The 21,791-nt window shown below is 39.8% G+C and overlaps 2 protein-coding genes and 1 long non-coding RNA gene across 3 annotated transcripts; all 3 read left to right on the forward strand.

The window, feature by feature from the left end:
• The first annotated feature begins 845 nt into the window (after positions 1 to 845).
• On the forward strand, positions 846 to 5,253 carry LOC131473561 (uncharacterized). Its single transcript, XR_009242186.1, has 5 exons — positions 846 to 932; positions 1,209 to 1,265; positions 2,512 to 2,577; positions 4,814 to 4,935; positions 5,205 to 5,253. It is a non-coding gene; the product is annotated as an uncharacterized LOC131473561 (long non-coding RNA).
• Positions 5,254 to 12,243: 6,990 nt separating this feature from the next.
• LOC131473559 (homeobox protein Hox-D4b-like) lies at positions 12,244 to 15,278 on the forward strand. The gene is made up of 2 exons (XM_058650836.1): positions 12,244 to 12,889; positions 13,587 to 15,278. The coding sequence occupies exons 1-2, from the start codon at positions 12,454 to 12,456 to the stop codon at positions 13,973 to 13,975; spliced, it is 825 nt and encodes a 274-aa protein (XP_058506819.1). The 5' UTR covers positions 12,244 to 12,453; the 3' UTR covers positions 13,976 to 15,278.
• Positions 15,279 to 17,216: 1,938 nt separating this feature from the next.
• On the forward strand, positions 17,217 to 21,316 carry mtx2 (metaxin 2). Its single transcript, XM_058650837.1, has 10 exons — positions 17,217 to 17,389; positions 17,918 to 17,965; positions 18,056 to 18,102; positions 18,513 to 18,585; positions 18,813 to 18,889; positions 19,073 to 19,165; positions 19,299 to 19,337; positions 19,413 to 19,538; positions 19,688 to 19,764; positions 20,406 to 21,316. The coding sequence occupies exons 1-10, from the start codon at positions 17,350 to 17,352 to the stop codon at positions 20,563 to 20,565; spliced, it is 780 nt and encodes a 259-aa protein (XP_058506820.1). The 5' UTR covers positions 17,217 to 17,349; the 3' UTR covers positions 20,566 to 21,316.
• The last annotated feature ends 475 nt before the right edge of the window (positions 21,317 to 21,791 follow it).

Below are 21,791 nucleotides of genomic sequence, written 5' to 3' on the forward strand. Positions count from 1 at the left end.
TATATATATACATATATATATATATATATATATACATATACACATCTGAGAAGGAAATAGAACCCGAATAAGCAACAAAATAATCCGAATTCCATGTTTGTGCAAGTGGACAAGATACAGAGGAGTCGAGGACATTTCAGAGTTTACGGCCTCGATTTTCCTTAGCCGGCCTGGATCGTTTTCTTTTGTTTTTGTAGGACGCAAATGACACTGACGTCCATTTTGGTGCTGTTTCAATACATATTTGACATCATCATCATAATCAGCAGCAGCAGCATCATCATCATGGCTGTCGACAAAACAGACACTGACCAAAAATGCTCAAAAGGCCTTTGAAATGAAAGTGTGTGTGTGTGTGTGTGTTTGAGAGAGAGAGAGAGAGAGAGCAGAGAGAACTTTTCTGGCGTAAACACTGACCTTGTCAGGTCCAATATCCTCAAGAAGACCAAAATCTGGTCCTAATAGGGCAGAACCTTATTTCTGAGGAACTGGTTATAGGTCTTGTTTAGGGACACTATTTAAATTGTGATTAGGTTAAGGTTAGGATAAAGCCTTAACTGGTTATAGTGAAGGTTAGGGACAACACTTTGTATATGGTGTTCAATTGAATCGAATTCAATGCAGTGTCCTCACAAGAATAGCTGTGCAAACGTGTATGTGTTTATTTATTTGGAAATACAGCGTTCTCTTGAGTGCAGCTGCCATAAATTCCCTTTCTGACGACACACACACACACACACACATACACACACACACACACACACCCGCACGTACACAGGCCATAAAACCATTTTATGAGCCTACACAGCTCGCCATTGGCCGCTAACGGTCATGTGTGCGCGCACAGTGGATACCCTCACGGCCAGCCTCAAGTCGCGCGCTCTCGGTAGCACAGAAGGGCTCATCGGCACCCGCGCGCGCCTCCATGTACGGTAAACAAATCCTCATCTCTCTCTCTCTAGTTTCTCCATCCATGAACAAAAAAAAATGTAATGCTAATATTTATTCGTTCAAATATTTAGTGTTAAACCTTAAAGAACAGTTCAAAGTAACACATTTGAGTCACATCCTAGACAAACTAAAATGTATTATCGACAAGCTATGAAAAAAGTGTTCACAAGGGGAAAAATTGTGTCTTTTCGATCGTGTCTGTGTGGGATTTGTTTTGTGTTTTTTGTGCTGATATTTTGTTTCCATGTTGTTTTCAGTTGAAAACAGGATGCTGCAGAGGGACATGGAGTCCAGCAGACTGCCCATATTATCAGGTACCAGCACCGAACATGTCAACTGCACCAACAGTCACGTATAAGGTGACAGCCAATCACTGCTGCGTGTGTGTGTGTGTGTGTGTGTGTGTGAATATGCTGGGATTGGGGTGTTATTAATGTCCGTGGATCGATGGGGTTTAATCTCCACGTTGAATAATAGATTAACGGAGGCTTTTTTTTAACTGTGAATCGTATGACGTCAGGATTTGTAACTGTAATCATGCATTATGTATAAATATAGGCTCCATTGTGTCTGCACTGCTGTGTGTCTGTTTAAGGGTTAGATTAAAAAAAATGCAAACACAAATCCATCATGAATAGTTAGAAACAGGTATATGTGTATGTGTGTGTGTGTGTGTTGAGTGTGAAATGCTCCAAACACAAAGCACAAGGTTCCTGGTAAAAGGCTTATAATTAAGCAGAAAAACAAGAGCAGTACATTTTTTGTGATTCAATAAGACAATTATGTGTGATCACCATCACAGGCCTGAGGACAAATGAAAGGTCCTTCAGTGTTTAAACACACGCATGAAGAATTTAACTCATGCAAGTTGAAGGAAAGCGTAGCCCTGAGGTTCATTGAGCAATAAGATAAAATGAAAGTATAGGTTAGTGTGTCTTAATGTGAAAGAAAATAAAAGCTGCTGATCCTTTTTTTTGTCTGTCCTCTCAGGAGACATTATCTGTCTCTGCTCTGCTTTTACTTGGACAGATGGACAGAAAGAGACAGGAGAAATCCTCTCCTCCATGGTTTTTGTTTTCATTGACGTGCTTTTTTTATGGAGGGCAGCCTCAGTGTCAGACAGAGACAAAGAGGCTGAAACACAGTATTTTCTCCCTGTTTTGAATTTTACATTTCTTTCTCTCTTCTTTTTTATATTTCCCAAGAGGGCAGCAGCAGGCGGGGTGTGAGGGAAAGAGGGAGACAAAGACAGTATTTCACTGGGGCTGCTCAGTCGAACTCAGCTGGCACTCAGTATTTACAACCTACTGCAATGCGGCAGGGATTCTGAGTGTGTGTGTGTGTGTGTGTGTGTGGAGGGGGGGGGGGGGGGGGGGGGCAAAGAGACAAAGGGAGATGTGGAAGACAGTGATGCAGAGAATGAAGAGAATGAGAGAAAACATTAAATTAAAGCTTGACACAGACAGAAAGTCACACAAGAGACAAAAACAGAGACAGGGAGATGGACAAGAATAAAGACAGAAACAGACAAAACAACATGTCCCTCTGTCTCTCACACAGGACACCTCAGGTTCATCTGGACGCCTATGAAGAAGAAGAAGAAGAAAAGAAGAAAACATCCTGCAGGTTTGTCCTAAAAGCTAAAAGAGACTGATTTTTACTAACATCACTTGATGGAATCTATTAAATCACACAGGCACAGAATAAAAACTAAACAGAATTTAAGGATAGATGATCGTTGTTGTTCTAAAGGCTTGTCTGTCTGGTTAACCTTTCATGTTAACCTTTGCACTAATTGTCCAGAAGTCTCATCGCTTCAGGACTGTGGTCATTATCATCAGATATATAAAAAGGAAAAACAGTTTTTTGAACAAATAATTGATCTATTTAGTAATGACCCTGTTTTACATAGCATCAATGAACAGTGTTGTATGAGATACAATAAGCATGTTTCAGCACTTTTTGCAGCACATTTTTTACATTTTCATTGGTGCAATGGTTAAACAATCTTTTTTTTTTTTTTTTACATTTTCTATAACAGAGTGCAGTTGTTGCTATGAGCCACTAGAGGGTGCTATCGGTCAGGTTAAGGCGTCAGGCCTGCACAGCTGTGGCGCACACTGCAGATGTGACAAGAATATTCTACCTTTCACAGAATCCTTCGAGAGCTACAACTCTCTGGATTCATTTAAGAAATGTGAAAAACAAAACAAAAAACCCCAAAACGATTACATTGTTTCTGGACTCATATTTGCGTGGTTTAGTAGTGACACATAATGTGTCACAAATAACTAAAATGTGTAAATTTTAATATAGATAGACCCTCCTGTGGAGGATAAAGCGGTAGAAGATGGATGGAAGGATGGATATAATGTACTCATGTCTGCCTCTATTCACGGTTGTGTCTCTTGTGAACACTGGATGGCGCTATAGCCTCAGAGACGAATCATGTAGTAACGACACCATTTACTCTGAGCTCCATTCAGCCTGGAAGGTGAGGGGATTCTCTCTTCTTTCCGTCTCCCTGAATACATTTCAAATCAGTGCAGTGACTTCATCCCCTCTGCTGTCCCCGGATAGTTTTTTTAATTTTTATTAGACCTGGACGTGATTCCCGCCTACAGCAGCTAGGAGGCGTTATTGGGCAGGACGCCAAGCCAAGAAGCCATAAATAATGGCTTCCAGAGGCTTGTGGGTTGTGTTTTTTTCAAACAAAAACACAGCGGTGATATTTTCTTAAGTAAAGTTAGGATGGTTTTACACTGGATTCTGGAACAATTTGGCTTCTTTGCAGTATTTATTCTTAACCAGCATGAATAAATGAAGGTTAAACGTTGGTTACAGACAGACAAGAAAACGTTTTTTTATTACAATTGCAATTTAAGAATTATTATTGTAGACCAAAGCTTCTTTTTTTAATCATGTGTTTAATTCTAAAAGGTGTTCTTCATTATTATAATCAGCCAATGTATGTTTTTTGTTTGTTTGTTTTTAAATGATCATTTGAAATATTTAAAATATTTTAGGATGTACAGGTTTTTGGTGAAATAGATTATTTTGACACTTGAATGTTCACAGCAGGCGTAGAGCTGCTAAAGCAAGCAAAGCGGTGTCCAGTTTGACACACAGCCACACAAACACACACACAGACACACACACACACAGACACAGAGTGTTTTCACAGAGCCCGTTTATGGTTTTATTGCTCCCCTTTTACGGAAATCAAAGCAGGAAACAAATGCTCCAAACAGCATTCCAGAAACATCCGGAAAAATGCAAACTGCGTGTAGTCTCCTGCTTGTTTAGGAGGAAAGCAGCGCCGTGAAAAGCAACACGACTGGCTGACAGCGTCACACAGTCTCACCGTTTTACGCACAAAAACTATAGGCCGAGTGCTATTACGCATACACTTTATTTAATGTCTGTCCTTAATTATTATAGCAACCAAAGATACTCCAGTTACAGAAAAGATAAAAAAAAAAATCCTAAAGGAATCATAAAAAATAGAAATAACATTGAGAATTGCAGAATAAAAGCAGAAAAAGAAGCTGCGATCATTCCAATTGTTTGATTTAAACACATGCATTCGATCACATAAAGCAATCTTCAACGAAAGACAATCCAGAGCTTAAAGGGTGTGTTTTTCTTTGGCGCCATTATCGAATAAAGTGGCTCTTGGTGCAGCACCTAATAATTTATGAACCCGCGTGGGAGTAGAGGAAAAAAAAAAAGCTGAGCACGTGACGGTAATAAAGTGTGTTTTATTGCCGGTGGTTTGACAAGCCCCAAAATATAACTCAGAGAGAATAGCCGACAGGCGGCCAGATGGGATTGGTAGCTGATATTTGTCCGAAATCAACAGAATGCTCTTTGTGTCGCTGAGAGAAACAACGGACGCGCCTGCAGTAATCAGCCTCCATCCGCTCCAACGGGATTTTACTGTAACGAACGGTCGTGTCTTCACGCGAGATCAGGCCAGAACAAGTAAGTGTGTGATGATTTCATATTTGGCACAGATATGAAGTTATGACAGTTAGGAGCGAGGGGGGCCAGGTGTGGTGGTGGTGGTGGTGTGGGGAGGAGTGGACCCAGACTTAAAGCGATGGTCCGGGGACCGCCCAAGGGCCTCTTGGTGTGATGGGTCCAGAAATTCACCTGTAGTCCAGTACACATTTGTTCTAATTACATTTCTGCAGATTATTGATTCAGTGAAAATGCACTTAAACTAATATTGTTGATCTTTTACATGACAGTGGCAGCATTTTCAATCACATCTGCTCAAAGTCAAGGCTCATTTGGGGGTAAGACTTAACACAGGTTTAAATACAATTTCTTATTTTGTTGCTGCTGGCTTTTTTTAAATGTTTTGTTAAGATAGTTAATTGTTAATTTTGTTAACTTAAATTATTGTCTTCATAATCACAACTATTTAATACAAGATGAGAGTCTTACCAGGTGCAGGGATATTTCAATTTAATTAATTAAAATTAAAATAACCTATATAACTTCATTTATTTGTAAAGCAAAAATCAGTACAATGTTGATTTAATTTTTTGAAAAGGCGTCTGTTTTTTTTTTTATGTAAAGAAAGCCCTTGGAAGTATGCGCGCGCCCCTTAGTATGTGTGTGTTCCTATTTGACGACACATTTTCTAAATTAAGATGATATTTAGATTTTTAGCACACAATATAGGCTGGTTTTGTCACTAACTAAACCTTTTAATTATAATATTATTACAATAAAAGTAATAATAATTCTTTGTAGGTGTTCAGGTGATCAGTAAAACGTTTCGTTAGGTTTACACACGGCACAGTGGAGATTGTTATACACACAGATGGAGAGCGCTTTGTGTGTATATGTAAACAATGTCTGAGTTATGAAGAGTTATGGCACTAAGGTTACAGCTCCCTCTGATAAAACCGAGGCTCCCTCTTTATGCGGCCTATAAACAGAGGCGAGCAGACACAGAACGATACAGCAACAGTTTTATGACAAAGAGAAAGTCTTTTTTTATTATGATTATAGTCGCAGCTGGACACTCTGCTCCGTAACTGCTTGGCAGATTAAAACGGTGGCATCAATCTTTTAAAACAACCTCATCGCATTTAACTTGACTGGTTAAAAACACAGCGGCACAGGATTTATACGTTACAAAAATATTTATTTCGTATAAAGCAGGTAGTTTGGGCTTTATTAGTACAGACGTCTGAATGTTAGGTTGTGACTCGAAAGGAGAAATAAAAACTATAGCAATATTATTATTTTAATGTTCTAGATAAAGGCGACTCAGAAAAGTCCACGTATTTTTTTCTTACACAGCTGCTCACATCTGTGCCGGGTTTGTTTTGTAATGTTCGTAGTTTAAAAGTATAAATGTGTTTCCTACTCTACTGCATTACTTTCGATTTTATGGTGAGAAAATAATACTTGAAAATTACGTGTAGTTTCCTATATAATATGAAATTAGTCTATGTCATTGTGATTATTCAGATGAATACATTTGTGCGCAAAAGTTCAGTAGCGTTGGGCATAAGACATTATAATATTCCACAATCTTAAATTTGTATTCAATTGTTTTGATTTCAATTTTATTTTCAAAACACTGCGGTCAGAGATCGCAGTGTCCACGTGCTCGTATAGTGACCGGTCAGTCCGTGACGGTGCATGCGGGTTCCCATGAAGGGGCTTGAGGTCGAAGTTAATGTCTAAACCGGGTTAAAGCTGCTCTCAGCTCGGCTTTGACCCGGCAGAAGGCCGGGGGCGGAGGGGTGAGCCGGCGGTCAGCCTGTCTAAGATGAAAAAGTGAAACGACCCCCGAGAGAAAAGACACATTTGAATGGCTTTATATGACAAACCCAACCTGGGACGAGAAGAGAATTGATTTCAATTAATTTAATATTAATAAAAAAGAAAGGTAATAAAATGTGTATACGACATGAGTGAGTATGTGTCTGGCAGAGAGATGCAGAAGAAAGAACGTGGTCTACATGCAAATGAATGAATTCAATATAATAATAAAACCTTATATTTAAAAAAAACAAAAAAAAAACATTAATAAATTGAAGTTTGAGAGGCGATTCAACAAAGGAAAACGAAGAAAAACAACACATCACACGTATAATATCTGAAAAAGAGCCCTGTTTTGTCGCTCTCAGCCCCTTTAATTTCGCACTGGCCATTGGCTTTGCACAACAATCATCTCGGAGAGGGAGAAACCGCTGGAACAATGGGCTCGCGACTCCCGCAGTCCGCGTGAACTCTGTATGGTCCCCAGCTCGAGCCCCTGCGTGGCCCTGTCCAGCTCCAGGACTAATGAAACGGTGAAGCAGCGGTCAATGATTCTGATTGACCCTCTGACGACCTGACGGCAGCTAGGCTACATTCTTAAAAGAAGAATGCTCTTTCAAAAAGCGAAACATCACTCCTGTTGTTGGTGTTGCCTCTAAAAGGCGTCCACTAAAGTTCAGAGCAGAATCCCATTCAAAAGGTGCGAGCTAATGACTCCAGCTCTCAAACCCCATTTAGCAGAAGAATTTCAGCAGGAATAATTGTGAAAAATGAAAGTTTTAGGTCAAAGTCCTCTTCTTTCTACTTGGATTAATAGTCCTGAACTGAATAGACACTTTGACATTTGTATTTTTCAGCATGTGTAGAAAGATGCTCTAAATACTACACCTTCATTATTCAAATGAATCAGTGATGTCAGACAAAAAAATCAATGTTTAGCTCAGATCTTAAATGCTTTTTTGTGTTCACCGTCCCCTCCACGTAAAGCTCCTCTCCCTCCATGCAAACTGAGGCTTTTTAACTTCATGAACAAATGGTTCAGAGCAGAGTTTTCACCAGCCACTCACTCAAATGGCCATGGGAACTTAGTAAATGTAAACAACCAAAAAAATGAGTCTCTGCCAGAACACTGCAGAGCACTGCAGGGCAAGAATGGAAACAGAAATGTAACATTTATAGTAAATACACACATCTTCCTTGTGCATTATGTTGCAAGCAACCGTAAACAGTGCGTTTAACAAATTAGAGTGTGTGAATAATGGTGGCATGGAAAAAGATGAGGAAAATGTTGCCTTGACATTGATTGAGGATGAAAATCAATACATCATATATATACATATATATGTGTATATGTATGTATATATATATGTATATATATATATATATATATATATATATATATATATATATACACATATATATATATATATACACACATACATATACACATATATATACATATACATATACATATAATTTAGCCCATTTATTTAATGTGTAACCAATCAGAAATGAATACCTATTGTTGTTTTAATGATGACCTGCTAATTGTCAGTGCAGTCCAATACAGGTCAAATCAGTGGATCAGATATTGGAAAAAAGAAACGTGAGATTGTAAAAATCTAAAAAATGTAAAATATTTGTTACACAGCTGAAGCTTAATTTGCTAAATGCATAAACACAAATGTACAGTTTAGTAGTTTGAAAGATATAAAACGTATCAGTGTCACTCCTATCAGTACTATCAACTGTCTCAGTTATGATATCGGTATCAGACATAAAAGGTGATATGAAGCCAAATGATATCATTAAATAGGTGCCTTTCATTGCTGTCTGATTCAGAATCTTCAGAATCTGTAACTAGCTTCACTGATGGCAGCATTATAAACCTCTATGGGAGCTGTAGACCATCATCAGTGTGTTTCAGCAGGACCTGATTAAGAATCAAGAATTCAAGAATCCTCCCATTATTCACCATTAAACATTCACATCACGCCTGCACTGCGACTGGTAGCTTGTTTACCAGCACTTTTGGCAGGTGACCAGTTGCCTTGAAGGCGTCCTGTTCCATCCACATAAAGCCCACACGACTACTGAAAGACTCGTATTTAAAGACTGCTGAGGCCTGTAAACTGTTTTTATTTCCCCGTCAGTCATCAAAGTGTGTTGACATTTTAATGCTAATTCAGGTTTTTCTCCTTAACAGTTTCTTACAATTTTATTTACACCAGTGACATTTTTACCATCGTGTAGTGACACGGATGTGTGCCCCTCACTGATTAGGCACACCTGTAAAATCTAATGCACTCCAATGCAGCAGGTATACGCCATAAATTCCACCTTTAACAAAGATAAAAAGAAATGCAATGTCACTCTCTGTGAATGTCGTGTTTTAACTGTGTATTTACGAGGCTGTGATTTGCAGTGGAGTTGAACTGGGTTGCATTACAAAGAGACGTGTTTCTGATGTTTTTCTAATGAGGTGGAAAGGAACACAATTCTATATAATGGAGTCCAACCGTCAGTATGAGCTGAACTGAGAACTCTTGTTAAAAAAAAAACTGTACGTTTGCATTGCAGAGTCATGTGACACAGGACTGAATGCTGATTAAACACATTCCCAATGAAGGTTAATGGGTTTTTTGACCGTGTGGGAATGGGGTATAATAAAGTGGTCAAGCAGTATAGAGATTGATAGTAAGTTTGCTCAGTTTATTGCAGTATTTCTGATTTCTAACAAATGAGAACGTAGCTGTGACATCATAGCTGATGCCTCTGACACTCTGTGTTGATAATGCTGGCCATATTTCATTGAGCTGCACATCTAGTACCTGCTTTACTCTGCATATCACTTCTGATGTGCTACACACAACAGATTTGATGCAGATTTCACAACTGGACATCCACCTCATCCACGGTGCTCTGTTAAAATAGTATACACGCAGCCATTTAGATGATAGACTCAATTACATGCAGTAATTGCACATATGTATCAGAATTAATGTGCAATGCCCATAATGAGTTATTGATGCAAAAAAAGAGCTACGTGCTATACAGAAGCATTAATGGTTTCAATAAATCATACAGTGACACTGATGCATCACATGTTGAACAAGGAAACATGCACCTCTTAAAAAACGAGGGGCCGGGATGAATAGTGATGTTGGATACTGTAATTATGTCGAGGTAGAGACACAAGTGTCTTCAAAGACAAATAAGCTCCGAGAGTGAGAACACGCGAGTGTAAATCTCCGTCAACGACCAAAAGAAGTCATCAGCAGCCAGCCGTGAAGTCAGCCGTCGCCTATATATACCCTGTAGAACCGAATGTGTGTGGAGCTGCCTCAGTCACAGATTGGGTTCTAGGGGAGTCTATGGGCGATGACTAACCATCCATCAAAGTCCACGGAAGGTGAAGGGGAAAAACACTGAACACTGTGCTGTTTGCTTCGCCAAAGGTGCATGTACAAACTGTCAGTTCACCATGTTAAGTCTTATCAGAAAGTTGAGCATGTTGTAACGCTGTAGGTCTGGAATAACGTCCACTCCGGCTGTTTCCATATATTCGTGAAAAGCACCCCAGGGTACTGTGAAGATCAGATATAGTCAGTGTGTCAGGTTGTGTGATATATCGCTCAATCTCTGTGCACAGTGAACTCTTAAAGCTGGAAACTGGCACTGGTGCCTTTCAATTTTTCACGAGGCTTTTCCTGCCAGCATGGTGGTGCGAGCAAAGTGAGTCACATGACGTCTGGAGCTCCAAATCCAGATGTCACTGACTATCTGTCTTTTATTTAACCAGGGAAAAAGCCTCATTGAAACAAAAACATGGCCAAGAAGGCAGCATAACAACATGGTCACACATTTCAACAATAAAAAAAACAGATATTCAACTGTCACTCACAACAGATGTTGTTCTTGTTTGTTGGTTTATGCATAAAAGTGGAGCTGCTCTCAACTTCAAAATGTCTGTTTGTGCTGTTGTAGGAACATGGTGGTGCAGAATGGCAGACTTTGTTAAAGCACAACCCTTGCCCTAAAGGCTAAAGCTAGCTACATTATACACTTACACAAACAACTTTGTAGTGAAATCTGCATCACAAGCACACAACAACAACACAACACAACACAGGGAAGCCTGCGATTCCTAATCAAAATGAAATATAGGATTTACCAGAGCTACATCACTTCTGCAGCCCATTCAAATGGAAACAAATATTCATGAACACTGATTTATTGCCTGATAGAAAATAGGAGTGGGAAATAAAGTATACAAGGCGGAGCATCCTCCTTAATTTAAATGTAGCTTTCTTTGAGTATAATAAGAATCCAAAGGGGGGAAAAAAAGCTGTATTATTAAATGGTATACTACCACAATGTGACAAAAATGACACAAAGTAAGACTTTTTCTGTCAATCATTGTTAACTAGTCTCAACAAATGAGTCATACAATCTGACAGATTAAGCATAGATAATCTCTAGCTCACTTAGACTCTGTCAGCCATGACAAAATCTCCTGCAAACCTGCACATGGGTGCCTTTAAATCCCCAGCCAAGCAAAAGCATTTACTCCCCTCACGCTCTTTATTAGAGCATCATTACAGGATAAGTAAGTCAGAAGTAATGGTACGGCTGCATCACAGGAGTTGTTAAGAGGTTTTGGCTGAGCATCAGACCTTCAGCATCCTTAGAGTGCAGCTGCAGCCTCAGAGGGAAAACTCATAAAATCCTCGTGGATCTAACTCAGATTTATGGCGTATTCCTCGGCGCAAAGATGATTTGTTGCGAAACTTGGCATTTGTGATTTTGCATTTTCGACAGAAACGATTTCATTTTAATGAAAGACAAAATATTCACTCGCGCGGCGCGCGCGGAATAGCCGCATCGTTTTAATATGATGTTATCTTCGTGTGGGGGCTTATATTTAGCACATTAATCTCTTTCACCCCTTTTCGATTTTGCATCCCAACATAATTTGCCTTCATTTTTTTTCTTTAGACCTGTCGCATTTTTCTCTCTCTGGAATCATTTTTTAAGCCCAGTGATGCATTTTTCGATCCTTTTCTAAGCAGAGTTGTTGGTGGTGAACGGGGCACCTCGGGCTGACCCCAGCACGAACAAAGCCAACTACTAGTCACTGTCTGGGAACCTTTTATTCCCATTCTTTTATCAGAGGCCTTTCTGACCGGCCACGTTTTGTTGTCCGTCCTTTGACTGTCCACAAGGCCAAATATGGCCCCGCGGTCCGTCAATATGGCCGAGATTAATTTTTCAGCTCCGGCCATCTGTGGGGGTAAAAGTCAGTCAGCCCAGAGTCATAAATCTACAGTCCCTGCCTTTTCAATAGGTGTGTGAGGGGGTGGGGAGTGTGCACATCAAGCGACAGGATTAGATATCCAGCACTCTTTAATTCTTTACCTTATTTTATAAGTCCACAAACATCTATTTCAAACTATTTTCCCACTAAGGCAAATCTTCATTAGTCCCATAATGAACACTTCGCCCCCCCTTCCGTCAAATTATCCCATTACGTCTGACATAAACAACCCAAAGTGCCGCTTCTGATTGGCTGGCAGAAGGGTCACGTGGCCCGTGCGGCCGTCCGTCTATTTGACAGCCGCAGGATGGCTTGGTGCCAGAGGGGGAAAAAGAGACACAGAGAGGGGAGAGAAAGAAAAATTAGTATTCTCCTACCAGCTTCGCTATAAATCAATCATGGAGTCCTACGTGGTGAGCTGTAAATATGCTGAGCCGCAGTTCCCGCCTTGTGAAGAAGATTACAGTAATTTTAGTGACCAAGGGGGGTATTATAACAACCCTCAGGACAGTGGCAGTTATGGAAGGGGCTTCCAACCCATGCAGCCCCCTCCGCCTCCATACACACCACAACAAACCGGTTATCAACACTCATTGCAGGGTCAGCACCGGGAGGATGGCGAGGAGATCTCGCAGCACCAGGATGCGCCTTTCCCCGGATTCAGAGAGACAGACGCCTCCAGGAAGGACAGGTTCCCTGTGGGTGACCTGCAGTGCCAGACCTGGATGACCTGTGCGAAGCCCGTTCAGGTGCAGAGGAGAACGGCCTGCCAGAGCAAAGACAAGCCGCCTATTGTTGTCTACCCGTGGATGAAGAAAGTGCACATCGCTCACGGTGAGAGATACAGCCTCAAGATTGTCATCTTCTTCATCCTCCATCCTTCTCTCTGCGTTTCATATCTCCATCACATCACTTTGTCCAAGTCTGACAATTTTCTCTCGTTTATGTTTTTATCTGCAACTGGCATTATTTATTTCTTTCTTTCTTTCTTTTCTTTTCTTTCCTTTCTTTCTTTCCTTTTATTTTCATTCTTTTCTTTCTTTCTTTCTTTCTTTCTTTTGTCCATTTGTGAGGACCATTTTTTGTTGTCGAGTAATTTATGAGCTTAGTGAGAGTCAGAGAGAATTACAGCCCCTATAAAGTTTTATGGCCCTGCCATGGTGTGTGTGTGTGTGTGTGTGTGTGTGTGTGTTTCTCTCGCCGTGAATGTGTGTGTGTTGCTTTGTTTTTATGTGTGCGTGTGTCTCTCTCCGTGTGTGTGTGTGTGTGTGTGTGTGTGTGTGAGTGTGAGTGCAGTTCATCAAAAAAGTTAAGAGTAAAATTGTTTCTTGGATCTCTTCCCAGTCAATTCACAATTTGAGAAAAAAAAACTGTCATTGATATTCAAATGCGTTAATTATTCATTCTAAATATTTAAATTTAGCGAATAGCGTATATTAATTAAACCAGGTCATTTTGTATATTTGAATCTATATATTTTACTTTAATATTTGCCTATGTCTTTATTTATTCGTTTATTTTGTCCATATAGTTAATCCAAACCACGTGGGACCAGAGCCAAAGCGGCTGCGGACGGCCTACACGCGCCAGCAGGTGCTGGAGCTCGAGAAAGAGTTCCACTTCAGCCGTTACCTCACGCGCCGCCGCCGCGTGGAGGTGGCCCACACGCTCTGCCTGTCCGAGCGCCAGGTAAAGGTGTGGTTCCAGAACCGGCGCATGCGCTGGAAGAAGGACAACAAGCTGCCCAATACCAAAGGAAGGAGCAAAAACAAGAGAGCAACGGACGACAACAACAACAACAACAGCAGCAGCAGCAACAACAACAGCGGCAGTGACAGCAGCGTCAGCAGCAGCAGCAGTAGTAGTAGCAGTAGCAGCAGCAGCAGCAGCAGTGTCCTGAAGGCGGTGATAACTGTGTAAAAAAAGCCTGTTTGGCCGCTTGAGTCAGCCATTTTAGCACCTTCACCCACCAAAACTGATGTTGAATTCATTCATCCAAGCTCACTGGTCCTGAAACAATTCCTAACTGCTTTGAAAGCGTCCATCCATAGACCAGCAAAGGCTTTAAAACACGTCAGTGTATTTTTGCCTCCGATTTGTTTTATTTTTCTACTGTACAGATTTAATTCATTAAGAGAAAGTCGTTGGTTCTTTCACTTGAGTCTGCAATTAATGATTAACCTATTTTATTATCAGTTATTTTTCCCCTCAGTTAATCAATTAACCCTTTAGTATATTGAAAGTCAGAAAACCAAATTATTATTAATACAGTCAAATTATTATTATGTTCCTGCTCGTAGTAAATGATTAAAGGAAGTTGTTAATGGTCTGACATTCCTGGTGCAATTAAATAAAGTGTTTCAAGTTTAGACACAAACAGCACACGGAGGCATGGTGTCTAACCAAACTCTCTCCATCTGCGGTGAATGAAGGTAGATTGTGTCTTTTGGAGAAAACAGGGTTTTATTTCGACAGGGTAAATATAATACAGGGTTGTTGTTTTTTGTTTTTTTTTTAAATAATAGATACCTTAAAGATAAAATAGACTAACTTATGAATATGCACATTACCAAAATGTTGTCTCCACAGAAGGCGAAAAGAAATAACAAAAAAATGACCAGAAACACCAAAATGCTGACCTGCAGATTGGTTGGACAATAACGTTTTTAGCTTTTATTTTGTACATATAGAGAAGCTTCGAGAACAAAGCATTAATTAGGACAAGTAGCCATATTCAGATTTCTATTTCCATAAGGTAAACAAGTGTTTTAGGGGAGCAGTCACATCTATTTGTTCTATAGAATCGACTTAAACACAGCCAAATTGGATATACAGGTTTATTACATGTACGATAGTGACTGTAGGTCCGACATATGTTCTCAGGGTTACAGGGTTTTTAACATGTACAACTTTCTGAAATGTTCTAGTTTAAACCAGCACCGAGAGTTTGTTTTCTTCTTTAATTAAATCTCTTTGAATAAGGGCAACGTTGCATTTTCAAAGAGTGTGTTCTCTGTTTGATTCCAGTTTAATATGCTATTGATTTGTATTTTAGCTTATACGCCAGTACTTACTTTTATTTTTGTATCATTTAGATACATATTTTATTCCTGTAGCAAACATCGTCTCTGTCCTTTTGTACGCGTTCGTTTTTTTGGATAAAAAAAAAATACAAAAATGTTTGTGAATAAAAAAAAGTTTATATGTGCAAATGTTTTTAATAAAAAGTAAAAATGCTCTGAAATTCTCTCTCTCTCTCTCACACACACACACGCGCACACACACTATTTTTTAGGACACTATAAACAGTCTATATACAGCCTAAATTAAGAGTTTACATAACCAGTTCATTCCGTAACCTGACCACAATTCAAATCTAAGCTCCAAACATAACCAGAAACTCAGAAATTAGGCTAAAACCAGATTTTGGTCTCCATGAGTCCTATTGGCCCTTACAGAATAGGTCCTAAAGAGGCAACAAATACAAGTACACACACACACACACACACACACACACACTCTCTCTCTCACACACACACGCGCACACACACATCTTCAGCTCAAACAAAGGATTGAATCGTCATCCACTGAGCGTTTCTTCATACAGGAACAGGCTAAAGGTGGTTTTCGGAGTGAACCTCTGTCTTGTAGCCTACACACGATCTATGTTAGACTTATCATTTAAGACAAATCCCCCGTGCGTGCAGCTTGAACTGAGGCGCTACTTAAACGACCATTTTCTCCCCATGGGAGGTTTTTTACAATGTGCTCTGAATTATTCCCGCAGATAAACTGCGATCCTGGACATTTTATCATCAGCGGCTACAGCTACAGGGTCTGCAGCCAAGACAGAGACATCGTAGCCGAATGTCCCAGTGTTGAGAGCCATCCGTCTGCGAGGTTGACAGAAGGGCTGCCGTGAAGTTAACACGGGATAAACGGATACGTATCATGTGTTTTTTTTCCTGTGAAGTCGCCGGGATGGGCTGAGGGTGGAGGATTATGTGATGCACTTTGTGATACACTCTTCATGAAAAGTGCTTGATAAATAAAGATTGATTGAATGTAAAAATGTCAAAATAACACAGTGCATAGCTTTTAGTAAGATCACACATGGAAGGCATAGATTGAATAGACAGCGGTACAGCTCCTCATTTAACCTGTGTGTGTATGTGTGTAGGATGTAAAAGGAAGCCATTAATTGGTGGCTTCCGGCCGAGACGTGGTTAAATGTGCAGGAAAGGCATAGCGTGTCTGATGTTGCGCAACCAATCATCCACAAAGATGACCACTCATACCAACTGCAAGGCCTCTAAAGGGACAGTGTGTGTCTGCAACTTGAAAATATACACCAAAAAAACAGACGGGGAAAGATGGCTGCTTTACTTGTTTTGCTCTGCAGCTCCACAGCACAGCCACAGTAAATGTCCAACTATAAATCCTTAATTCTCGGTTCTCTATTCTGTCCATATATCTTCAAAGTAGCCAATAAAACTGGCGGTAGAGCGTGTACTAAAATTGCCAACTATGCAAACGTCTGGTTATACCATTTAAATAGTCTCTTTTATGTCTGTTCACAGGCATTCAATATTATACAGTTACAGGGATGCATATGTGTGTGTGTGTGTGTGTGTGTTTGCGCCCTCAAACCTACCTGCCTCTTTACAGTCTGACCGCGGTAAAGCAGTGATGCCCCCAACTGGTTGAACGAAGTACCGCAGCCTGAAAGAGACAAAAAAAACAGCATCAGTCTCCAGTCATAGACCATAGGAGCAAAGATGGCTCGCTTTATTTATTTATTTATTTATTTATTCATCCATTTATTAAACAAAGTAAACACAACTAAAGAAGTATATGCGTAAATTAAGTTATCAAACACGTATAATGGAGATAGCCGTGCAACACAATATCACGTGTTACAGACATGGCAGTAAACATTATATTATGAACGCATTTGCTTTTCGCCCAATTTAATCTATCTATCTATCTATCTATCTATCTATCTATCTATATATATATATATATATGTCTATCTATATAAGACTATATGTGCGTATATTTTACTCTTACACACTTTGTAAAGTATTTAAGTAGCGCATTGGTAAATGAAAACACAGCAGTTCACCAACACGGGAACTAAAGTCCGCTCGGGCTCCGTTTCTACACGGACGTTTAATCGTGCAGGACCGGTCGCTCTGCGAGCAGAAGAAGCACTTGCCCTTAAACTTGCTGTGGATCTGATCTGAACTCGCATCATAACCGCTGTGCAGTCCTTAGGATATCACATCAGCACAATGTCTCTCGCGGCAGAGGCCTTCGTGTCGCAGATGGCGGGTAAAGAACGCGCTGACTTTGCCCGGTGCTTCTGTTGTTGTTTATTTAGCCTGTCTACCTTTTAGCCAACCAGCTAACACCCCTGACGTTTGTCCTACACATCTTCATAGAAACAGCGCCGCTAAAAGACTCGTGTTAGAAATACAAACCTGTTCAGAGGAATGCCGTCTGTTGTTAAGTGACAACCATCACATTTAGTCCAAGGAAATGTTGCTTAATTATGTGGAATTCAACTACAAACACGGGCTGCAGATTCGAGCAGCTGTCCTCTGGATGAGAGGACAAACAAAGTGCCATTTTGGAATCTGCGCGTGATTTGTAGAAATTAAAGGGACATACCTGCATTTTAACGCGATAAATCGTGTTTTCTTTCCGTACTGAATTATTGACCTCTACAGTGAATTGGTTTATTTTAATTTGTGAATAACACCGGGCTAGTTACAATGATATAAAATATGTCTGTACCTGTTTGTAAGTCAACAGTTAATCATAGGTGTGTTTTTAATTCGTGTGTGTTGACATTGACAGCTGCTGAGCCTTGGCCTGAAAATGCAACCTTGTACCAGCCCTTGAGGGGTAAGTGTGACATGGTGACACAATGGTGAATGAATTGCCTCTTTTTATGTAGTTGTTTGCAGCATTTATTCATTGTTGTTTAATTTTCAGAGGATCAAATTCTACTGTCAGACTGTGCCTCATCTCTCGCTGTCCAGGTGAAGTCCTGTTTAAGTGCATTTGAGTTAAACACATCTTTATACTCAAAACATTGTAAAGGTTTTAGGCCACTGAGAGTCAAGTGAGGGTAACTCACTACCATGATTAGTATTAATTGCATACAAAGTGCAGTAAAAATAAAAACAAATAATTAATTATTCATAACACTTCACCTGAGGTCACTTGCTCACAGTTTTCAAGATGCTTGGCAGGTTGTTTGTTCCAAGCATCATGGAGAATTGACAGTTCTATCAGTGTATTTTATGTGTGTGTTGGCATTATATAGCACTTTATGAAGGTTTATGCTGTTTTATAGATGGCTTAATCAATCAAACCCTCATTACTATTTTAATTGCATCACATTGTTGTCAATTTCATGATCTTGCTTCTTTTTCCCCCTCTTGTGCAGGCCTACCTCAGGATGTGTGGTTTACCAGTGCAGGTGGTTTGCCGAGCAAATGCTGAATACATGTCACCCTCTGGTTAGTTGCTTAATTAGCTTAAAATAGCTTAATTTATTGACACATTTGAGTGTTGAAGTATGTTCATAGGAATGCCTAAGATATTTATATTCATTCATTTTAGTGATTTGGAAATTGATATTTAGCTTTTTTTTTTAGAAAACATGAGACTATAGGTGTGAAAGTGAGTGTAATGATTTTAAATTGCCTGCCTTTCTTTGCTTCTTTGTTACTGTCTCTCTCTGCAGGTAAAATCCCCTTTATCCATGTAGGGAACCAGGTGGTGTCTGAACTTGGGCCAATCGTGCAGTTCACCAAAGCAAAGGTGAGAACCACAAAAACTGTCATTGATATTGTGACTGGATTGCTCACTGCCTGAATATAGAAGTCATTTTCTTGGATTACCATAAAATGAATTCACATCACTTGCCTCTTTGTGTAGCAGAGATTATAATGCATTCAGGTTTGGAGGAGAACTCATCTGTCTTTGTGTGTCGGGACTTTTCAGGGTCATTCTCTGAGCGATGGTTTGGACGATATTCAAAGAGCTGAAATGAAAGCATACATGGAATTGGTCAACAACATGCTGCTTACTGCTGAGGTAGACAAATACACACACGCACATGCACAGGTCATGGATTATAGAGTAGTATTGGAACAATAACACAAAAAAGATATCAATATTTCAGGATAATATGAACCAATCTTTAATTGTTCCTCTCTCCTGTCTTCAGCTGTACATTCAGTGGTGTGATGATGCCACAGCTAATGAGGTGTGTTCAATACACTATTTAATATGTTCAGAAGTCATGCGTTACCTGTTAATCACACAGTCTTGTTTTGTGTAGATTTCCCGCCCTCGATACAGCAGTCCTTACTCGTGGCCTCTGAATAACATCCTCGCCTATCAGAAGCAGTTGGAGGTTCGCAGGAAGATGAACGCCATTGGCTGGGGAAAGAAAACCCTGGAGCAGGTTAGAAACCACATAGGAATGGACATTTAAATTGTTATTATTTTTTTTTTTTAGGTTTTCATAGACACTTTTGATTTTGTTTTTATTTAGTTTCATAAAATATTGGCAAAAAATTCACAAAAAGATTTTTTTCTGCTCATGTTTTTCAGGTTTATGAAGATGTGAGTCAATGCTGTCAGGCTCTCTCTCAAAGGCTGGGAACACAACCATACTTCTTTAATAAACAGTACGTATCTACCTCGTTCTCTTTTTATGTGTGTGCTTGTATTTGTTACTTCTTAAGGACCCTTTCTGGCATACACACTGACCTTGTCAGGACCAGTAGTCCTCATGGATACCAAAACTGGCTGAGGTTAGGCATTAACTGGTTATGCTTAATGTTATAGATAATGCTTTGTTTGAGTGAAGTCTTACAGATTACAGCTCAAATCCAACATAATTGTGGCGTAATTAATGATACACTTCAATGAGATTGATGCTATAGTACACATAAAAGAAAAATTATGTAAAATTGGAAGGCATGTCCATGGTGTTATCTTTTTGAAGAATTCATTTATCATTGAAACTCAGTGACAAGACAGCAACATGATTGCATATTGATAGCCAAAAAGGACTAAAATGTTTGGAGGCAACTGAAACAGAATGCATATTAGCACCACCTGGTGGTGGAATTGTATCATGACATCCTGATCTTCTGATCTTTTAACTGTCTCCTTGAAGAACATGTCCAATGTTTTATAAGCAGAGATCTTTAAAATCCTTCCATTATTGGTACACGTTTCTACCACAGGTGATAAACAATATTTTAAATACTCTTAATAACTTCATGTTGAATAAAAATTGGGTGTGTTTCTGTGTTTGTCGCAGGCCCACAGAGCTGGATGCGTTGGTGTTTGGTCACCTTTTCACTATACTGACAACCAGACTGACCAGCACTGAGCTGGCAGAGAGGATCAAGAGCAACAGCAACCTGCTGTCGTTCTGCAGACGTGTTGAACAGTCCTACTTTGAGGGCAAGAGCTCTTGAAGGACTGAGAATACCCCTGTCTGTTTGTGTATTATTTCATCTTGTACATTCTTGTCTGTCATTCCCTCTCTGTTGCACCGAGAAGATTAAAAGTAATTGTATTCACACACTGTGATCATCTCCTCGTCTTCCCATTTTTCTCCCTGCTTGTATGCTGTAAACTGCTGCTGACCAGAGTTCAAATGATCAGTCCCCTAAAGGACTAAGATGTGACAATTGCACATAAGTGATGACTTTACTCACCAGTGCAGGTACCTTAGTATCTTAAAGTCAAAGTAAAGATTCTTAGTAGTATGAGCAACACGTATTGTATTACCAAATAATAATTTCTGCAAGATGAACTTTTTCTCCACAATAATAACATTATGTATCACAGGTTTGAGACTTTTGAGACAAAATATGGATGCTCATACTGAATTTCCAGATGTTGGAGCTCCCAAATCTTACAGGGAGTTTGTGCCAGGCTCAGGGTAAAAGCCTCTTGACACACAGGCTTAGACTTATTTATTCACAATTTGCATTGTAAATTGTTTTGCTGTGCAATGTGGTTGCTCTCAGAAGGTGGTGCTCCATTTAAACTCTGTCTGTTTTCACCAGAGACTTGTAAGGGATGTTGGCATGGATTAAACATCCAGATGTTTCTTTTCCCTTGTACAAATAACAAACACATTATGTGAAGATAATGATGGTGAGGATGTGATTCAAGTTTTTTGACTGTTTTTGACTCCAAAATAAATGTCACTCAACCCAACATACTGTGTTTTTTGTTGTTTGAGAATGGATTTCAATTATTTCTAGAACTCTGTGGCTATAGTATTAAATCATTACTGATTAAAGGTTCAACAGTGTCTGTGTAGACAACAAACGTACATTGCAGAGGTGAGAATGGCATAGTATTTAAAGTCTGTGAGAAAATCCCCCGTGTGTGTGTGTGTTCAAGCTCAATGGTCATGTCTGATCACCTCTGATCGCCCTCCAGTTGAGCAGTTCATGTGTTTTAATAGACGGCGCGAGTTCTGGGTTTCCTCCGAGGTCAGACATTGACCTTTAAACTTCCGGGACCTGTGACATCATGAATGATGATTTGCAGTGACCAGTGCCTGCACAGTTAAAGAGGTCATCAGACAGAAAGCAGACAGAGAGAAATAAACAGAAGGATGAAAAAGAAGTGGCCGTTCAGTGTCATTTGTGAGGTATCATCACATGACACGAAGCCTCAGGTCACC

The sequence above is a fragment of the Solea solea genome, chromosome 15 (assembly GCF_958295425.1).
Source record: "Solea solea chromosome 15, fSolSol10.1, whole genome shotgun sequence".
NCBI classification, from domain to species: Eukaryota; Metazoa; Chordata; class Actinopteri; order Pleuronectiformes; family Soleidae; genus Solea; species Solea solea.